At 38.9% G+C, this 19,114-nt stretch overlaps 1 protein-coding gene across 3 annotated transcripts; it reads right to left on the bottom strand.

The window, feature by feature from the left end:
• Positions 1-1,391: 1,391 nt before the first annotated feature.
• Positions 1,392-17,424, bottom strand: BDKRB2 (bradykinin receptor B2). 3 transcript variants are annotated; one of them, XM_030452269.1, is made up of 3 exons: positions 17,366-17,405; positions 3,743-3,947; positions 1,392-3,325 (listed from the first exon to the last, which is right to left on the bottom strand). In XM_030452269.1, the coding sequence occupies exon 3, from the start codon at positions 3,321-3,323 to the stop codon at positions 2,178-2,180; it is 1,146 nt and encodes a 381-aa protein (XP_030308129.1). In that variant the 5' UTR covers positions 3,324-3,325; positions 3,743-3,947; positions 17,366-17,405; the 3' UTR covers positions 1,392-2,177. The 3 variants fall into 3 exon arrangements, with proteins under 3 accessions (XP_030308129.1, XP_030308130.1, XP_008491276.1); XM_030452270.1 differs by having other exon boundaries at positions 3,743-3,816; positions 17,366-17,392; XM_008493054.2 differs by lacking the exon at positions 3,743-3,947 and having other exon boundaries at positions 17,366-17,424.
• Positions 17,425-19,114: the final 1,690 nt, after the last annotated feature.

Genomic DNA, 19,114 nt, shown 5'->3' with positions numbered 1-19,114 from the left:
CATACCTATTGCAGGTCAAAAGTATCAGTGAACTGTTAATATCTTTGCTGTTCTTCTGGCAATGGACCCCAGCTGCCTCCATGGGACTGAATGTGGAGTCAGACCTTTGTGTCCCCAAAGTCTAAATAAAAAAGGTGGGAGCTTCAAGTAAGAAGGATGATGGGAGCAGCTGCGGAATAAAGAGAAACAAAAAGGTGATATGATTACAGCGTGACACTTCCAGTACTGAGATCCTCAGGACAAGTGCTGCCCTCATCCTACCAAGAGTCCTTTTCATGTTTTGCCCAGTTATGAGAAGACAGGGTGGAGCCAAGCACTGTAGTGAGACACTAAATTGCCAGTAGGTAAGATGTAGCTTAGACATTGCACTTTATATCTTGTGGTTTTTTTCTTACCTGCATAAACTGTGCATGCCAGTCCTACACAATGTGTGATTGCATGGGAAGCCAACAGGAAGGTGACTTTATTAAAGAGTCTGAATTGTGTATTTTGAGGGCTGCAGAGGCTGGTGTAAGGGTTGCCTCTGCTGCCTGTGTACTTTGAGGGAATAGGAACAGCTTTAAGCAGAGTGTCCATCCTGCAAACAGCACCTATAGGATCCTGTGTACCCCAGGATCTCACAAAGAACACTAGTATCTGCTGTTTCATGGGAGCTGGAGCTACCAGCAGGCAGAGAAAAGCTACTGAAAAGATTTCAGTACCCTTAACTCCCTTAATTCAGATTTTATTTTCCACAGGGGCTCAGAGTGGTCGGAAGGGGGTTCTGAGAAAGAAAGCTGACCCAGAGCTTTGAAAACAGCTAAAATTCTGTGGTTTTAGCTTACTTTCCTTTGGTACAATAGGAAGTTAAAGAAAGTACCCACAACAGTTGCACTTTTGGCAAGTAATTTCTGAGTAACACAATGCAAGTCATTTCTGAGCAACACAGAGAAGAGAGTGCCAGCAAATTTTATTTCTTCAAGTGGTTTATTTTCTGCTGTACATGTTTACTGCATAGCAAAATTATGTCTCTACATATTTACATTATTTTAATTAATGATACATTACTATAAAACATTTTAGAAGAACTTTCTTCTCAGTACCAAATACTCAAAAATCTCTTCCATTTCCTCAATAACCTCATATATAATCTTATGTTATATAATCTTATATTAAAATCACTCTGATTAACTCCATAAATAAAATGTAGGTGTTACTAGAGTCTGAAAAAAACGTTCTTGAAGACTCTGAACTTTTAGCATACTTTCCATCTTCTGTTAGATTTCTAAGGCAGTTAGGTAATGCTCTCCATATTATTAGTTTCTTCTATTTGTGAGCTTATGCCAGTTGTGCCAACATTTTATGTTTCCATTAATTAACATTACAAATATTTAGGAAGTTTTGTGAGCACTAGTTTTGTGACACTAGAAACTAAGTCTCTGAGAAGAAGTGTAGATTTGAATGTCAATAATACTCACCCTCTGAAAAGGAGTAAGTGAATGCTTTTATCCTGACACTAAATGGGTAAAGAACTTTCTTCTACAGAGAACTAAGCTAACTTCATGCAGCTGGCTCCAGCCTCCCTTCCACTTCTGATTCTCCTTTGTAGAGCTACTTTCCATACATATAAGCTGGTGTAAACCTGTATCTAGCAGAGGCAGAGAAGTTGCAGAAAGGCACAGGTTGTCAATTAAACAACCAAAACTGTTTTGGATAACTGAACAGAAAATATAAAAGCCAAATGATGCTAAAAATACACTGGAATAGTAGTCCTATGGAATTAATTTACCAGAACCTAGTTAAATACAAGTCCTTCCTATCAAAAACGTAGTCTAACAAACTATATGGGTACCATAAGTAGTTGCACAAGCCTGGCAATAGCTTATATACTGGGCTCTGTTCCAAGAACTGTTTGTACATGAACGCACACCTTAGAAATGCAAACATTTCAAATGATACATGCATCAAATATTATCCAGCCATGAAAATGTAACAGTGCTACAAGGTAGGATTCAATCATGAAAAATGTTGCATAACATCAGAAGTAGGTCTCTGTACGGAGCTTCCACTAAGATCAAACTGTTGATTTCCTACAAATGATGAATACTCCCACACGTTTATTCTGTAGAGCAGCAGCAGATGGATATTAGTGGGGCCTGATGTGTTGATATGCTCTTTCCTGTTATGAATGAATTGTGCTATTTTGGTAAGGGAAAACCAGACTTTTGCCTTGAGCATTCACTTGAAATGAAAGTTCTTAAAGTGTCCAGGGAATTTCCCATCTGCACAGACTCAGATTTTCTGCACCTCTTTGGAAACAAGCCCTTATAGAATTCCACAGCCTTCTTCTGGAAGTGCTTACCTACAATTACGTAGAGGACTGGGTTCAGGCAGCTGTTGCTAAAGGCACAGTACGTAGTGACCTGTGTCACTATGTAATTGATTTCTTCCAGGCATTTGGACTTGGGTGAGAAGTAACGGATTGTGTCAATGAAAGTGCTGATCTGGAATGGAAGCCAGCTAACAATGAACAGCAAGAGCACAGCAAGGACCAGCATGGTGGCTTTCTTCTCTGTCTGGACTACCTTCAGTTTTTGTAGTTCATTACTTCGTAAGGTTTTGATAATTTGCATAGTGCAATAGGTAATTACACTGAGTGGGATCACAAAGCCCACAATATTCAGCAAGCAGTTGGTTACAGGCTCCCAGTACGTGGCTGGGTAAACAAGAGCACAGGCTGTGATGTTGTATTCTTTGTAATACTTTATATTTCGGAACACCATAGCAGGTGAACATATGAGCAAGGCACACGACCAGATTACAAAGCTATTCCATTTGGCACAGACAGCTCGTCGCATCCTGCCAAGAGACATGGTTTTCACCAAGGCCAGATAGCGGTCGATGCTCACCATTGTCAGGAAATAAATGCTGGAATAAAAGTTCATGTAACTCATTATGTTGACAACTTTACAGAGGAACAGGCCAAAAGGCCATTCAAAATTGTTAGAAATATTAATGGCCCAGAAAGGTAAAGTACAAACGAGCATTAGGTCAGCAAGTGCCATGTTTGCTAGGTAAATTTCAGCCACTGTGCAGCGACTCTTGTGGAAACACAGGACGATGAGGACGAAAGAATTCTCTATTGCTCCCAGAATAAATATTAACCAGAGGAATATAAGCTGAAAATCCTGTAGCCATTTCTCTATGTCTTCATTAATACATTCATATTGTTCCAGCTGATGCACTTCTGAATTATTGTGGAAATCTCCTGGACTGACTGTCAGCTGATGGGTGGTCACGACGTTGTAAAATTGTGTAACATTTTCAGTTGTGATGGATAGCATTTCTGTGCAGAGAAAAAGAAAAAGATGATGAGAGATTACTACATAGATCTCATTACTCCAACAAACAGAGTAAGAAAAGCTGGCACTGTGTTTTCTGCTCTCCTACAAAAAGAGCTGCTTTGAACAGGCTTACCACTGTCTGGGTTACTGTCTCCCAAACACCCTGCATGCTGGTAGAGAGTTTCATAGACCATGCTGCTATGGGCTGTGTGGACCACTTTTAAGAGGTGAAACAGAAAAGATAAAGAAACAGCAGACATTCTCAACTACAGGTTAACTCAAGAGAACCTTTACCAGCCTTTATTCACTAGAACCAAGATGCAGCAAGTCTTTTTTTAATTCCTTGAGGAGATTGGTCACTACTTTCATTTCTTATCTTTGTGTATCAATATCCACAGTTTCCTAAAGGACAAATGTACCTTGGCAGTCTTGTCTTGCTCTTCGTTAAGTTGCTCATCCTGTGGCATGAACTGGGTGGGATTCAGTGAGGAAGCTGCAGGAGGAAGGATCAGTGTTTGCAAGCAGTGAGGCTTTCTCCACCTCTCATGGCAATCACCTGTGTATTTCTGTATCTGCGCTGTGATCTCTTTTTGCAAGCATCAGAAGAGGTAAATGGTTGAACTTCTGGAAGGGAATTTGGTTATAATAGGTCCACAGTGGGCAAAGACCTTCCTACAACCAGGCTGCAGTGAGTCAAATCAGATGTAAGAGCAGAGTCTGAAAACCAGGTGTTTCACTGTAAATATTCTATGGGTCAGAAAAGCTTAGGGTCTTACAGGGAGCTGTTTATGGGCATAAATGTCTGATATGCTCTTAAACATTACTAAAACCAAAGAGAAGTTGTGTTTCCAGCATCCATTGTGGGTTTTGTTGTTGTGCTTGGAGATAATGAATGCTGAGGTATTATTCAAATACAAAACTGGATTCCCAGATCTGTATATATAACTCTCTGAGCTGGGTGGCAGAAATACTGTTTGCTTTAAACAGTCTTTAAAATACTGCTGTTTACATTATGCTTTGATTGGAAGCTTTTCAAATGCATTTTAATTAACACAGTTGTCTGATTCAGCTGGTAACTTGGCAGTAAAGAGAAAACACTTTGGTAATTCCTAAAAGAATGAGGCTCTCATTTGTATTCTGTTTACTGGATTTGTTGGTTGACAAGTTTCAGAGCTCAAAATGCAGCTAAGGCACTTAGTGGTGGATACAAAATTACTGGGAAATGGTGGTCACATTTTGTGTATTTAGCTTTAATTAAGCTCTTGGACCAAAAGCATAGATGAAGACCACGTTTTACTAAGCACAGTAGAGACAGTAAGAAAGGAGACTCTCTATACTGTGAAATTTATAACAGAGATGTCAGGCAGGACAAGCCAACAGGATAAAATGACAAGTGGGACTGAAAGCTTTGAAAGGCAAGGTAACTTGAAAATGGACTAAAGGGCACAAACCAGAATTTCAGCAACATACTTTTCCAATTGTTTATAACTTGAGTAAAGTTGAGGGTTTTTTACATAAGCTGGGTAAAAATATAAATATTCTCATTCTTTAAGTTCATCCTCTCAAAACCTCAAGCTTTCAAACCCATAACTAACTGCAGGAACTCATCTTCATCCTCTATCCTGCCTCTTCATTAACTTTGGTGTTAAAACCACCTTAACCCTGAGCCACTTGAATCCTTTTCATTTCTGAATGTTCTATACCAGCATCAGGGGAATGAAGTGGTGGAACCTCTTTCTTACAGAGCATTACTTGCTGTAGACACCTGTCCAGTGATCTATGCTTTTGGTGATGCTGGTTATCTGGAGCTTTTAGGTCCAGTGAATATATATCTAATTGTTCTATACTGAAAGCCATCTATAGTGCATGCTATGCAACATTCTGATTTATGGCCTTTTTTTGTCTTCCAGGTGCAAGCATCTACTGCAGATTGTAAATGTTTTGGTTAGAAGTTTTACTTTTGTTTGAGCCCTTCCAGGCATAGCAGAGCACCTGCACCTATAGTGCATAATTTTATCACTATGTTTGTTCATAGTTCAGCACAGTGGAATACAGGACAAGGCCAAAATCCCCACTGAAACCCAGATATGCCTGATCTATTTATTCTTTTTCCACTGAGACAGCTTAGGTTAATCTGACACAACTTTATTCTTGAAAAATTTATATTGGTAGCTCCTTATCATTATATCATTCCTGGGTCCTTCTACCTGTGTCTTTTAGAGACAGGCATTGTGTTTTGCTCTCTCTGGTCTTCCAAAATATCCCCATTCTCTTTGGCTTCACAGATAAAAACTGATAGCAAAGATTTCCTCTTCTAATTCCAGAACCCTGTCAGAGTGTGTTATGTATGATCACTTTGCATACCTCCGTATTATCTTTCAGTATATTTGCTCCCAATTCACACAAACCCAGGTTTTCAAATCAAGCACCTTAATTATCAGATCCCAATCCTCTATTCTGAGAGGACTAATGCAAAGTCATCATTGAGCTTTCCATCATTCTCTGAGTTACCAGCTCCCTTTTCCTTTTGGTAACAGGCCTAGACTTTCCTTCAGTGTCCTCTTTTGATGTATTTATAAAAACATATTACATTACCTCCTATGACCCCTATTAACTGCAACTAATTTTTATTCTGATTTTTTTTATATCCTTGTTTTCCTGAATTCTTAAATACCTCAGGTAGCCATACTTTTCTGTAACCAATCTCCTTATAACAAAGCCTGGCTCTGTATATGCTGGCACTTTACAGTGTAATAACACATAGCAAGTGAAATACTAATAGATGGTCATTTGAGAACAGAGGAGTTCTTCTGGGCAATGCAATTAGCAGAAACTGTTTCTTCTGCCAGTAGTGGGCTGTGAACCAGCAAAAAGAACTGCAAGTGCATTATTTTATGCTTTAAGGTTGGTTATATGCATATATTTAATAAAATGTTAATCAGTAACTCAGAGAGTGGCCATTAAGGGCACGTTGACATCTTCTATGCCTTTCCCTTATTATATGACTGAAGAAAAACTGTGTTCAGAAATTCCTTTACAGAAAATAGCAGTTCAAGAATTACTTAGTGTTTTATGATATTTTTCCTGCAATTCAACTCTTTCTGATTTTTTTTTAAAGGGAGAGCCCTAGAACATGTGAAAATAGATTATTTATATCACATTACTGTCTAGGAACAGTGTGCAAAAGCTAGTAAGGATGTGACCAAGCCTATGATATGGGGCTTCTGGTGACCTGCCACCTTGTCCCTAGCTCAAGCCCTTCCCTAAAATATTGGTAGAAATGTGAGACTGAAATTGGTAGAAGTGTGTGACTGGATCTTTGCCTGACTGAGTATCAAAAGGTAGCATAATGTCACTCTTGTAGCATCTCTCAAATGTCCTCTGAATGTTCCTCAGAATGTTCCTTTTAATTCTGTTTTACTGAGAAGGCATTAGTTGTTTTGGAGAGAAAGTGTCAGAAACAGCCCTAAATGTTCTGCATGTACTTACCCTGTGACTTTAATTTTTAATTTCCAGTCTTTGTATAATGAACTTCTAAGCACAGTTGAGGTTGTAGATTGAAGTTAGCTTAAACGTTTCCTGTTCTCCATTCACCCTTCACTGTCCCCTTTCATTGTCTGGCTGCCCTCACAGTTCATGGGGCTTCATGTTGAAACAGACTGAGGAACTTGACTGGGATAGAAATAACCTTGCAAAATAAAGAGCTGTTTTTAATGTGGACCAACTCCCTAAATTGTCAGAAAAATTATGGCAACAAAGATACAGAGGAGCTACTTCTAAAAAGTGGAATTTTTAGACACCCTTTCTCATGTAAACTTGAAGCACACCAAGGAAGGACACTCACTGCTCTACAGGTTACCATTAGAGGAATTTACATCTGTTATGTTAGGAAAAATGGGAAAATAAAAAAAAATTGTTCTGTTAAAGTAGTTACTTCAATGAGTCTAGGGTGAGAAGGGACTATAAATTTTTCTCCTTGGCTGGAAGGTGAAGCTGCTTAATTCCAGAACTGTCTAATGAAAGCAGATAAAGAAAGGTGTGGAAAGAGCCCAAGCACAATCAATTGCAATGAAGCATTTTGTAAATCAGACGTTTTTCCAAGCATAAATCTTGTAAGTGGTCACTTTGGACTCTTAAGTTTTACCCTCTTCCTAAAATATTTTTATCCACAAATAACTTGGTATGTTATGTTTCAATGCTGCTTATATATCCCATTCAATAACTGGAATGATTCTGGCAAAAGGTAATATCTATGTGTAAATTATAAGAAATGAAATGGAGAACAGAAAAGCTAGAAGTCTGTGAGAGCTGGTAGGAGGAGGGAAATATGAACTGGTTTGGAGAGAAGCAATGACCACAGGATATTTGTCTATGGAAAAGGGCCAGTCTCATTCTGAATAGTGTTTTGATTTTGCTCAGATTTGATGATCTTTGAGTCACAGTTCATGTTTGACCTCTGACATGAGGTATTTTTGAAACTATGCATTCCAAAATGATGCAAATGTCACTAAAGTTTGATGTTGTGGCCATTCTGAAAGAGCAATTTTAGTACAATAATTATATTTAATCTGAGCTGAGAAATAATCACTTCTAGCTTGCGAGTGGATTCAGTCTCTCAGAAATCTTTTTTCCTGTGAAAATTTCAGATGAGCTGTGAAAAGGCTAAAGTGAACAAGTACACATTGGGAACTCCATCAATCTAAGTGGCTTAAAGATTTAGTTGGAGTTTTGTTTCATCTGTTAGCTCACATAGGTGTTCTTTAGAGCTGTCTAATTCCTCTTGCTTGGAAAATTCTTGTAGATCCCAAATTTCAGAAAGTATCCCACAGAATGTCTGCCACTAGTGATGTACTGGGTGAAAACATTCCTCTTGCAGAGAAAAGCTACATCAAAGCTTCATTAAATTAAAAAGGGAAGGGTATAAGCAAATAAATAGTAGAAAATGCCAAATCCCTTCAGTACTGTTCTAGGGCTGTTTTGAGGCATGGCATGGCATAGCAAGGTCCAGTTTGGACAAAGGAATGAAACACAAGGATAAACCCTGCAGATGTTTCTTTGTTTTGTTGTTTTGTTTTGGTTATTTTTTTCACAATAAACCTTCTGTTAATATTTGAAAATATTTGGTAATAAAAGTCAATGAGATCTGTAACTATAGGACAATCAAAAACTGAATATTTTATCCATACAAGACTTGTGCATAGTGATCTGCTTACAGCAACAAACCCTAATGTTAAATTTAGACTTGAATAACTGGTTTAACATTATGTTTTCCTGGAGATTTCTATTATGCTAACACTCTGCAGCTTTTTCCTTCCCTATTGAACATGATGGATTAGTAAGCACAGTAGAACTTCCTGTACTTGTTCAGCAACTTTTACCATTGTAGTTCACAGCAGAGAAAGAAGATGAATTTAAAAACTACCAAACTACTCTGAAAAGGGAGATGATCACTGCCTTTCCCACCCTCCCAGCACAAACTACAATTTCTGCTCTTCAAACACCTGTGAGAAAGTTTAAGCTGTTGTGATTTACTGAGGTTTTTCTCCATCCCCATCTTTCTCAACATGTAAATGTCCACAAAGGAATGAACTACATGATGCTCCTAAATCTAAGTGTTCATCAAGCATAAGAAAACTATTTTCCTCTCTCTCTTTGTAGTCACTGGGCAGATGGGAGACCTATTTCCACATTTCTATTCTGTTTAACTTGGAACGAAATCTTCCTTTTCTCAAGTTCTTTAGTGCCTTCTAGGGCCAGCACTAGCTTACCACTATAGCATAAGGAAGAATGGTGCTACTTCATTAGGCAGGCATTTTAAACAGTGCCAGGGCAGGATACACCCCCAGATGCACTGGTTTAATATTCTAACTCAGCTTTCAGGCTGAGTGTCCCCCTTCCTCAAAGGCTCAAAGGAGATGCTGAGGAGAGTGGATAGATGAAGATGGCAGATGTAGATCAGGTGCCCTTGAAAATTTCAAAGTCACACTGGTGTAAGGGAAGGGAAATGTGCCTGTTGGAGATATTGCTGTCTAGATCCCTGTTTATTACTAGGTGCAAATAAGTAAAGGACAATACACTTGGTTCATAGTATGGGTGAAATAAACCCCAAACTTGGTCTCATTTGCTTACTCACAAAGCTCACTGTTTTCTATCATCAGACCAAAGGCCTCCTGCCAACAGGGCCAATGATCAGATAATGGCTTGCTCACATTTTTAATCTTTGCAGAATTTACATTCAACATTGGCTATTGCTGAGAAAATGATCATTTATTAACATAATTCATGCCTGTGCTTGGCTGGCTCACTGCCTAGCTTCATAATATTTCCACTGTTGCACTGTCTTGCAAATAATCTTGCATCTCCCTTAACCCTCCTTGCAGGACTCATGGTGCCTGCCTGCTGAGCTGAGCAATCAAAACTTGTAGAATTTGACAGAAGGTTGAGAACAAATCAGAGCTATAAACTTCCTGAGTTTTATAATGTGATATGTAGATTTACCAGGTTGGAGTAGAGGAAAAAACTCCCCTCCCCTGAATACTGCAGGCACCACAGGAATTTTCTGTTGCATGGCAAGGGATTTCTGTACTCCATCACCCCTGAAAATCCAGTGACCTTAGTGCACTGATGTCATGAGACCCGCTTAATATCCATTGTAGGAGTCTGATGTCATGTGGAGTGGCTGGTCTGATGATATCAAGCAGCATAATGCATCTATCAAGTGGCAGACAATTCCTTGAGCCCAGTGAATAGCTAAGGCAACATGTATCCAGTGATAAGGAAATAAAATGCTAGTGATTTTATCACGAGTAACTTGTGCAGTTAGATTATTTTTCTTTGTTAAGGTAAGAATTTCCTGCTTCAGAAAACAATCTTTTCTGAAAGTCACATAGATGAGAATTACTGCCAAGTACTCTGCTGAAAACAGCTGAGCTGGAAAAGAAATGTATGGATTTTCATCTGGCTAACATCAGGTTTTGAGAGCTGGGCTGGCCAAACTGTTCCTAGGGTAGATTCTCAGAACTTGTCTTGGGGTCCAACTAATTAAGCAGTTACAGGGCTGGTTTCAGTATGAAAGATAGGAAAGCACTGATGAAGCATGCCAATTACATAAATTACATACATATCTTCATTACAGAGAACAATGAGAGTATCTTGCAGAAAGCACTGGACTATAATAATAGAGCCCCAGCAATGGACTAATAAGAGGAAAAAGCTGTAAGTCCTGATGTACTGCTGTTCTCCAGAAAAATGTACTAACTGATGGTCCTTCATTCTCCTTGTAGCAGTGGAGGCACAGAAGAGCTGTTCATGAGTGCATAAAACTCCAGTAAAGACTCCATCCCTGATGTGCATGGGGATGTCCTCTATAGATTTGCTGTTTGGTGGATTACTCCTACCAGACTTCTTCAGCTCGGTTTAGCCACTCCTTTCTCTTAGCAATCAAAATACTTCTCTTTTCCCTGGGTAGCAGTTCTAAGTTCTCACAGTTAGGCAAAAAGTGAAGGTCTAATGGCCAAATGGTATTTGCAAACATTGTTCCCTTTATGGATTAAATACTTAATGAAGAGATTTGCCTTTCAAATGAACTGGCTTTATGCCTGAAAGCACTTTACTTCTAGCAGCTTGACAACATTCTGGCAGCCATTTAGAAAAAAGGCAGAGATTTGCCATCTTTAGTGCCTCCTATCGCAATCATGTTTACACTGTTATCAAGGATATTTGCAATAATGCAGCATTTCCTGCACATTTGCACCACCTGCTCTCACAAATAAGGCTCTTGAGAAAAACCTGACTGTCTCAAATAGTAAAGTTTAAAGCTTATAATATGTATGGTTCAATGGTTGCTGTCCCAAAGTCTAATAGCCTTTTCTTGGACAACTCCTGTTTTCATCATTACTTACCATACTGTAATTGATTATTTTATTCTGGAGTTGATAAAAGCTTTGATACACTTAGCAGAAACATATAAGATATTCTAAGCTGTTATATTATACCTACGAAACATATCTGCAATTGCAAATAATCATTCCCACCAACACCTGGAAATGTTCAGTCACTACTACAGTAGCAATTGCTGAACCATACACTCTGTGCAAGGGGAAAGCATCACAGGCAGAGTCTGTCCCCTCTATAAATTAACTCTATATAATGCCTTGTGTTCTCTTACTGCCATCCACCATGGCTTTAAAAGATGGCTTCACTGAGTAATGGTACATTGTTTTCAAACAGCACATAGGGCTCTAACAACAGCTGAGAAAGTATGATTAACTGTATAATGTTCAGTTGAAATGACAGGTTTAATTTCATACAGGTAGAATCATAGAATCACGGAGTCATAGAATGGTTTAGGTTGGAAGGGACTTAGAACCCTCCAGTTTCAACCCCTCTGCCATGAACTCAGAGATTATGATATTAATCCAAATTGTTCAAGTTAAGCTCTGTCACATGTGCTCCTACAAGGAACTTGTAAAAGCAGAGTGTAGCAATGTAAGCTCTGTTGTGTTCCCTTCTCAGGGAAAAGTCTAGTCTGGAACATGCTTCACTTCCTAAATGATAAATTTCAGGAAGACATCCCCATCCTTTCTTGTCCTTCCTAGGTCAAATGTCCCACTATGCTGTTGCTGTAACAGCTGGGATGGTCGTTTCAAATTATTTTCATGTGTCTGCTCCTGCATTAACCAGTGCATGACACATTTGCAATTGGAAAGAAGTCAGTTTTCATAAATCATAATTAAAAATCACCACAGTCCATACTGTAAGGGAAAGCTCAGAATCAAATACACATATTGGAAATGGTGTATATGTGTGTGTGTGTGTGTGTGTAACCATAGAAACTTCCGGCTGTATTGCTGTTACCTGCATATTCACAGCAGATAAAATTAGATATGCATCCAAATTTAGCCTTTTTATCTGCTGAAAACACAGGGAAACTGTAATGAAAATTATTCTTATGTGGGAATACACTGTATTTCAATTGGAAGTATTCAAACAGATGCTGATGGGGATTTGGTGATTAATTTGTACATACCCATTGAAAATGGGTTTTTTATCCATGAGAGGTTTGGAAGGTTCAGGACACTTTTCCAGCTGAGAAGTGGTGTGATTTACAGTGCCAACACAATCAGTGTTTGGATTATGATTCTATTTTTGCTTTTTCTTGCTTTGCCAGTGTTCTGAAATTGAAAGATGTGTTCATTTATTGTAATCCCTTTAGAAGTAACAGATGTCAGAGCTTTGCTGGAGTATAGTGCAGACAACCTGTTTTTATGGGTTTTGAACACTGCTGAACACCGAGAAGGTATACACACCTGTCTGCTCTTTCCAGAATGTCAGGACTGACAAAACTACATGGTGAGAATTTAGTTATAGGGACAGATTTCCATAGTGTATGCCCCAGCTCCTTCCCAGAATTTCTTCCCAGAAATATTCTTCCCAGAATTATTGTTCCCAAAGCTAAAAAGTCCCCAGAGATCATTCAAAGACAGCAGTCACATGGTGGTGGGTTGTCAACAGTGTGTCTCTTGACCATGGCACAAGATCAGAGACCTTTTCCTGTCTACACAGTGGTCAGACAAGATGCCATTAGATAAGAAATCCATCCTTAAGCTCGGTGTCTTTAAGATCCCTTCCAACCCAAACCATGATATAATTCTACCATGACTGGTAAACAGGTACCGGTGGGCAAATCACTCATTTCTGCTAACTGATCTGTAAGATCTCATCTGCTATAAACTGTCTCTGATGCTCTGATGCTGTGAATGGCACTGTGACCATTCAATCCATCTGAGGATCTAGCCTGTGTGGTTAATCATACCACAGAATCACAGAAATCACAGAAAATTAAGAGCTGCAAAGGACCTCGAGAAACATCATTGAGTCCAAGCCCCCTGCCAGAGCTGGGTCACCCTACAGGAGGTCATGTAGGAATGTGTCCAGGTGGGTTTTGAATCTCCAGAGAAGGAGATTCCACAACTTCCATGTGCAGCCTGTTTCAATGCTCTGTCACCCTCAGAGCATTATGTCCCTTCATCTTGTTTGGTGTGCTCTTCACCCTGGTTTAGAAGATAGGACCTGGAGCATAGCTCTGCAGGTATTGCCATACTCTCTGTGTTATGCTGACAACTGGAAGCTTCAGTAATAATCAGTGTGCAAAAGCTGTGTAAGCACAGGGACAGTCTTTGCCTCAAGGAGCTTATAATCTAAGCAGAAGACAAATATAATACAGTGTGTAGAATATAGCTTGCTATAGGAAAAGACTGCTGGAGAAGGAAATGGGAGGTACATGCAGACCTGAGTTAAAACCTAGTGACATATATTGCAACATTTCTGCCTTCCTACTTACTTGCTAAAGGATCAGGTTCTACCTTTGAATTATGAGGGCTTCACCATTGCTTTTTGCAACAGTGCTCAAGGGGCCTGATTAAACTCTTCCAGTTTACTGGCTTGCCCACTCTTTGAAGGCAGTTTTAACCTCATGTCAGGAAAGTGGGTTGGGTTATTGTAGAGAAACAAGATAAATCAGGTGCCTCGAGTTGCCAAAGAGTGGGTGTGAGTCCACCTGTGCCTGATTAGGGCAGGCCCCCTATTACCAGGGGGCCAATAAAGGTGGGACACACACCCACAGAGAGAGAGCTCAGTCTTGTGAGAGGAAATGGAGAGGCCAGCAGCTCATCGAGCCTCAGGAGCAAGAAAGGCTCTTCCTGCTACAGGTTATTGTTTTGCTCCATGTGTGTGAACAGAGAGCTCACATCACTCTTTTGGAAGGGAACCTGCTGTCCCTCTTTTGTACCCTATGATTCTTCAGAGCAGCAGTCTTCCAGCCAGTCAGCTAAGAGGAAATCACATAGAGACAAAGGGACAAAGCTCCTTCAGAGACACAAGGGTGCAGCTCCCAAAAAGCATGCCCACAGTATGTGCTCCCTTCTGCCAAAGCAAGAGCACTGCAGGATGAAAACCAGCTATGGTCAGTTCTACCTTTGGACATGCATGTATAAACCCTACTAATATCAAAAAGACCTGGACCTATAACCATAGTTCACTCTGTTTTTGTTTTTGTGGTTTTTTTTTGGGTTTTTTTGTTTGTTTGGTGTTTTGTTTGTTTTTTTTTTTTTGTGGAGTTTATCTGTAATCTCAGATAATGTGAGTGGGAAAAGAGATTTCTGCATTTTGAGAGCTGCATTCTGTGCAAATTAGCCATACTTTGAAGTCTTTGTTTCCAATATTGACACCCTGATGTCATATCATGCTGGTCAAAGCTCAGCACTAGTGGATCTGCAAACCTCAATTATCAGATTTGTTTGCAGGGATCACAAAAACCAACCCAACCTTGCTGAACTGAGGAGTTAACATGTAAGGGAGGTAAATACAGTACAGCAGCAAAAGGAAGACAAGTCCAGCACTCCAAGGAACATCAAGAGTCCTTAAGCATTTGTTGAAGTTTGATTTAACAGCTTTGCCACAATGTCTTTGCACTGGCTTATGGTCAGACTGAAGATAGCATGATTTCAGCAGGCAACTTTCCTCATTTTTTCTGGTCTATACACCATTTGTGCCTGTTTTTCAATATTTAACTCTTCAGTGGGGTGCTGGACCATGACCAGTGTCCCTCAGCTCTGGTGTACTAACATTATTTCTAACAAAATTCTATGTCACCACAGTGGTGATCACTAGAAGACACAACTTTGTGTGAAGATGGCAGCCTTCAGAGTCCAACTTTAAAGTTGGACTCTGTGCTTTCCCATTGTCATTCAGCCTGTTTGCCCTAGGGCTGTCATGGTACAGGGGTTTCCTTCTTGCAGAGAGGGGCACGCAGCTGTGGGGAGAAGGTGGTTCAGTCAGCTGCTGGCCAGATGCAGAGTTTATGAGTCCCAAAGACTGTCCTGTAGGGTGGGATTCTGTGCAGTGTGCAGCATAAAGTGTGATCCCTTAGGAGCTGCCCATTCACTCAGGATTGAACCAGTTACATAGGATTGGTAAGGAAAGCTTTTGTCTCTACCTTAAAGTATCATGTTTGTTCACAGCTATCAGCCAGGCAGGGGCCTAAATTTTCATCTCAATATAGGGAAAATTCTAAGTATGCCAAATGCAGGAAGGATGATAAATATTTAGGTAAGGGAGGGGAAACTCACATGTATGGAGTACTGAGAGTTTTAAGAAAATATGACAGTAGAACAATGCTGGCTTATGTGTAGCTTTTTTTAAAAGGGGACATTTTAGCTAAATAGCATTTATTCTCAGGCTTGCATTTTTAACTTCATATTGATTAGCATTGCTAGCAAGTTCAGGTGTACTTTTGCTGTTGACTTGGTTACTGACAGAAATTTATTTTTAAAGCAATGCTCCAATGCTCTGTTCTCTAGCGAGTTTTCCTGGACTTGCAGCATGATTTCTGTTCCTATTGTGACTTTTAAAACAGTGGGGCTGGGGTTTTTAAGAGCTTTCTATCCCCCCTTTTTTTAATATGAAGAAACAGACTATCAAACACTGACTATTCCTAAGCAGTGAATTTTTAGCATCTTCATAATGAATGTGCTAATTTTCCCAAATCCCTCTTGTTTTCTGTCTGAGACTTCAAAATTACATGGCTATGAGATCTTTTAAAGCTGTGTTCCAGTGCAATGGTGAGATCCATATTTCAGAAAGGTCTCACTCAGTAGGAAAGACAGGGGGTTTGTTTGATTGTCAGTACAAAATGTTAAGGTAAGTCTGAGTAACTCAGTTAGTTCATCTTGTTCCAGCATGTATGAGGCCCAGTGGAAAACCTGACAGAGATTTTCTGGAGGTGTCTCTGATCTGTCTGTCCTAAAGTTTTTATTAACTTGGGTACATTTATCTCTTCTCTGCTTTTACTATTCACTCTGAAAACAAGACAAATATATTTGGAAGTTTTTAAATGATCCTGAAGTGCAAAGATACTTTGCTTCATTCTTTTCATAATGATTGTATGTTCTCAAATTACTCAATATCCTGATGCCTCAGTCTTAAATACTTTGCTGTAAAACCAGATTTTTTTTTATCTAGTTGTTTTCTAACTTCTTTGGGAAAATATGTACAGCTGTTCAAGATAAAAAATGTACTCTTATCATAAGAGATAGCATCTGCAAGATTACACACATGCAGTGTATTAAAACAAGGATTAAAATAACTAACTCTTCAAACATTTTTGGTTTTATTGCTATTTTGTTATTGTTACACTAAGAAGGCTGCTTGGATACTGAGTAATGGAAAATGAATAGCTAAAACTCTAGCATATAGTTCAGCCTTTGGTCTTCTTGTTCTGTGAACCTAATTGCAATTCTAGTTCTAAGCTTTTATGTGGTTTTATCAGCATCTTAAAAATCATATCATTCAATTTGCAATTTAGTCAGTGCAGATGAGACAGGTTATCAGTATAACACACACATTCTTCCTGCCTCACAAAGTTTGCAATCAAAACAATAAACAGAGAGAAAATGATTGGTATGTAGAGAAAAGAATTCCCTCTGGTTTCTTGCTGCTATTTTGTAGGTATTTTTTCAGGTGAAAACAAAGCTGCTTGCATCTTTTTTATGTTATTTTTGATTGTTTTTTGTTTTGGTTTTTGGCTTTTTTTCTTTTTAATTTTTTTTGTTTTAATGTTTTTTGTTTGTTTGTTTTTGTTTGTTTGAGGTTTTTGGTTTGTTTTTTGTGAGATAATGAAAAGTGTGCCCGTGGTGTGATTAGGGATAGGAATTATCTTCTGGACAGAAAAATTCTTGCCCTCCTGTAGCCACACACTAGATACCATCTGTGGCAGGTGAAAAGCCCCGTGTCTTTGATATACAGGGTACTTTGAAACACAGTATTTTTCTCTTAAGTGCTACTGCTCTGCAAACCCTGAGAAGTTACAAGATCACATCAGCAATCAGTATTTCTCTCCTCCCTGTTCCTGGAACACTAATAGCATTATTTTTTCATTAAACTAGAAACATATTAAAAATTCAAGAAGAGGTTTCCAAGAAGAAACAGACCTTAGAGAATTTAAATAATGAGAACTTTCCTATTAAAGAAAAGTAAACACGTACCTTGACTGCAAATTCACCCCTGGGCAGGTACAAGAAAGGGAAGTGCAACACGTCTCTGTGAACAGCCAAGCTCCTTCTGTTGTATGAATGAGTCTAACTTCTGGTTTTCTGCCCCACCCTGAACAGAATAGACTCATCCCTCTGTTGATGACATCATATTCCTGGATTTTCTCCCATACTATATTTTACAAGAAACATTTTCTATTTTTTCCAGGATAAGACCACTGGTACTTGAATATGTGGGCTAAAGAACAAAGTCCAGCTAAAATACTGATATGCCAGAGTATGTGTATGAAATAGTTCTGTGTTTGCACAACAGCTCCCACAATTGTACATGAGCATGTAAATGCACACACACACACAAAGTCTGATTTGTGTTTTGGGTGACGGTGAGTGATTTTTTTTTTTTTTTTTAACTGGTGTTAGACACAAGAGTTTAACCAGCTTTTTTGGGGGACTTGGATCTTCAAAACAGAAAACAATTTACAGTCTTACATAGTCTTTTTCATGGGAAGAAATTCACTGTTTATGTTTCTGGAAGACACTACTCTTCTTCAGCAGAAGTCTCTTGCTGCTCAGTCTGCTGTGATCTAATACAAAATCCAATTACCTCAAACTTTTAAACTGGACCACATTTTCTTCAAGCTTATGGATGAGATCTTTATATGAAATAGAATGATAACTTAAAAACAGAGCAAAGCCTTTTTCATACTACCTCAATTTTTATTCTGCATTTGAGGTAATCCATAAAGAACTAATTTTACACTGTTTGTAAGAGCCATAGCTATTTTTACTCTTAACACTTATGCAATCACACTGAAATCTGAAATGGCAACCATGGTTGCAGAATTCCACTCTTTAAGTGGAATCCTTTAAACACATCTTTATTTAAATAAGTAGTGAACAAAGAAAAGAACAGTCTACTGTGTCCCAAAAACTACTTATTCTGAAAGCAAAAGATCCAAGAGAATACTTGGCACCACTTGAATTAAATGTGGTCTATAATGAAATCAGTTATGTCTAGCAGGGAAAGTACTTGGCCCCTGCTCTGCATTGGTTCTTCATTTATAATCCTAGGGCAATACTGTTAGTTGTATTTTTCCCATCAAGAATACCTACTTTCCAGTAATTTTCCTCTTCTTTCTCTGAATCTGTCATAAAAGCTGCTGATTACCTTTTATTTCTTTATTCTTGCTAGTTAAGTCATGCTCTCCTATAAGCAATACTTTACCCTGATTTGTCCCTGCCTTCCCTGCACCAGTTCTACTTTGACTGTGTAATCTCAGGGCTCAGATCTCAAAGATCTTCATTCTTCATTCTTCACTTTTCTTTAAGCTCTTTAAGTCCTCTGTACATGACTAAATATTTTAGGTCTCTCTCTTGGTTTTGGTTTTTTTTTTTTTTTAGTTGGTCTTGGACATTAACATAATTTTGCAAATACAGTGCAGCAAAATTGGTTTTTAATTTTAAGATGTCTTAAGATGTGTTTGGAGCGCTGACTCTGCTTATTTGTTGTAATGTAATTAAATCTATCTGTAGCCAGATTTATCCAGTTACACCTGAGGAATACAGACAGCTTCTGGAAGAGCAGATGAGGAGTGCTCTGCAGGCTTTCTGGAGGCTGAGGCAGATGTTGCCAGCATCTAATCTGCTATGGAGAGCTGCTGAAAGAGAAAAAAATGCACCTAATCATCTCATATCAAGCTTTAGAGAGGCAAAGTTCTGCAATCAGGTGTTCAGGAATGTGAG

Source organism: Calypte anna, chromosome 5A (assembly GCF_003957555.1).
Source record: "Calypte anna isolate BGI_N300 chromosome 5A, bCalAnn1_v1.p, whole genome shotgun sequence".
NCBI classification, from domain to species: Eukaryota; Metazoa; Chordata; class Aves; order Apodiformes; family Trochilidae; genus Calypte; species Calypte anna.
This window is presented reverse-complemented; position numbering and strand designations above follow the sequence as displayed.

Excerpts from the sequence above, each read along its gene's own strand:
- BDKRB2 (XM_008493054.2), bottom strand. The coding sequence starts at position 3,323 with ATGCTATCCATCACAACTGAAAATGTTACACAATTTTACAACGTCGTG.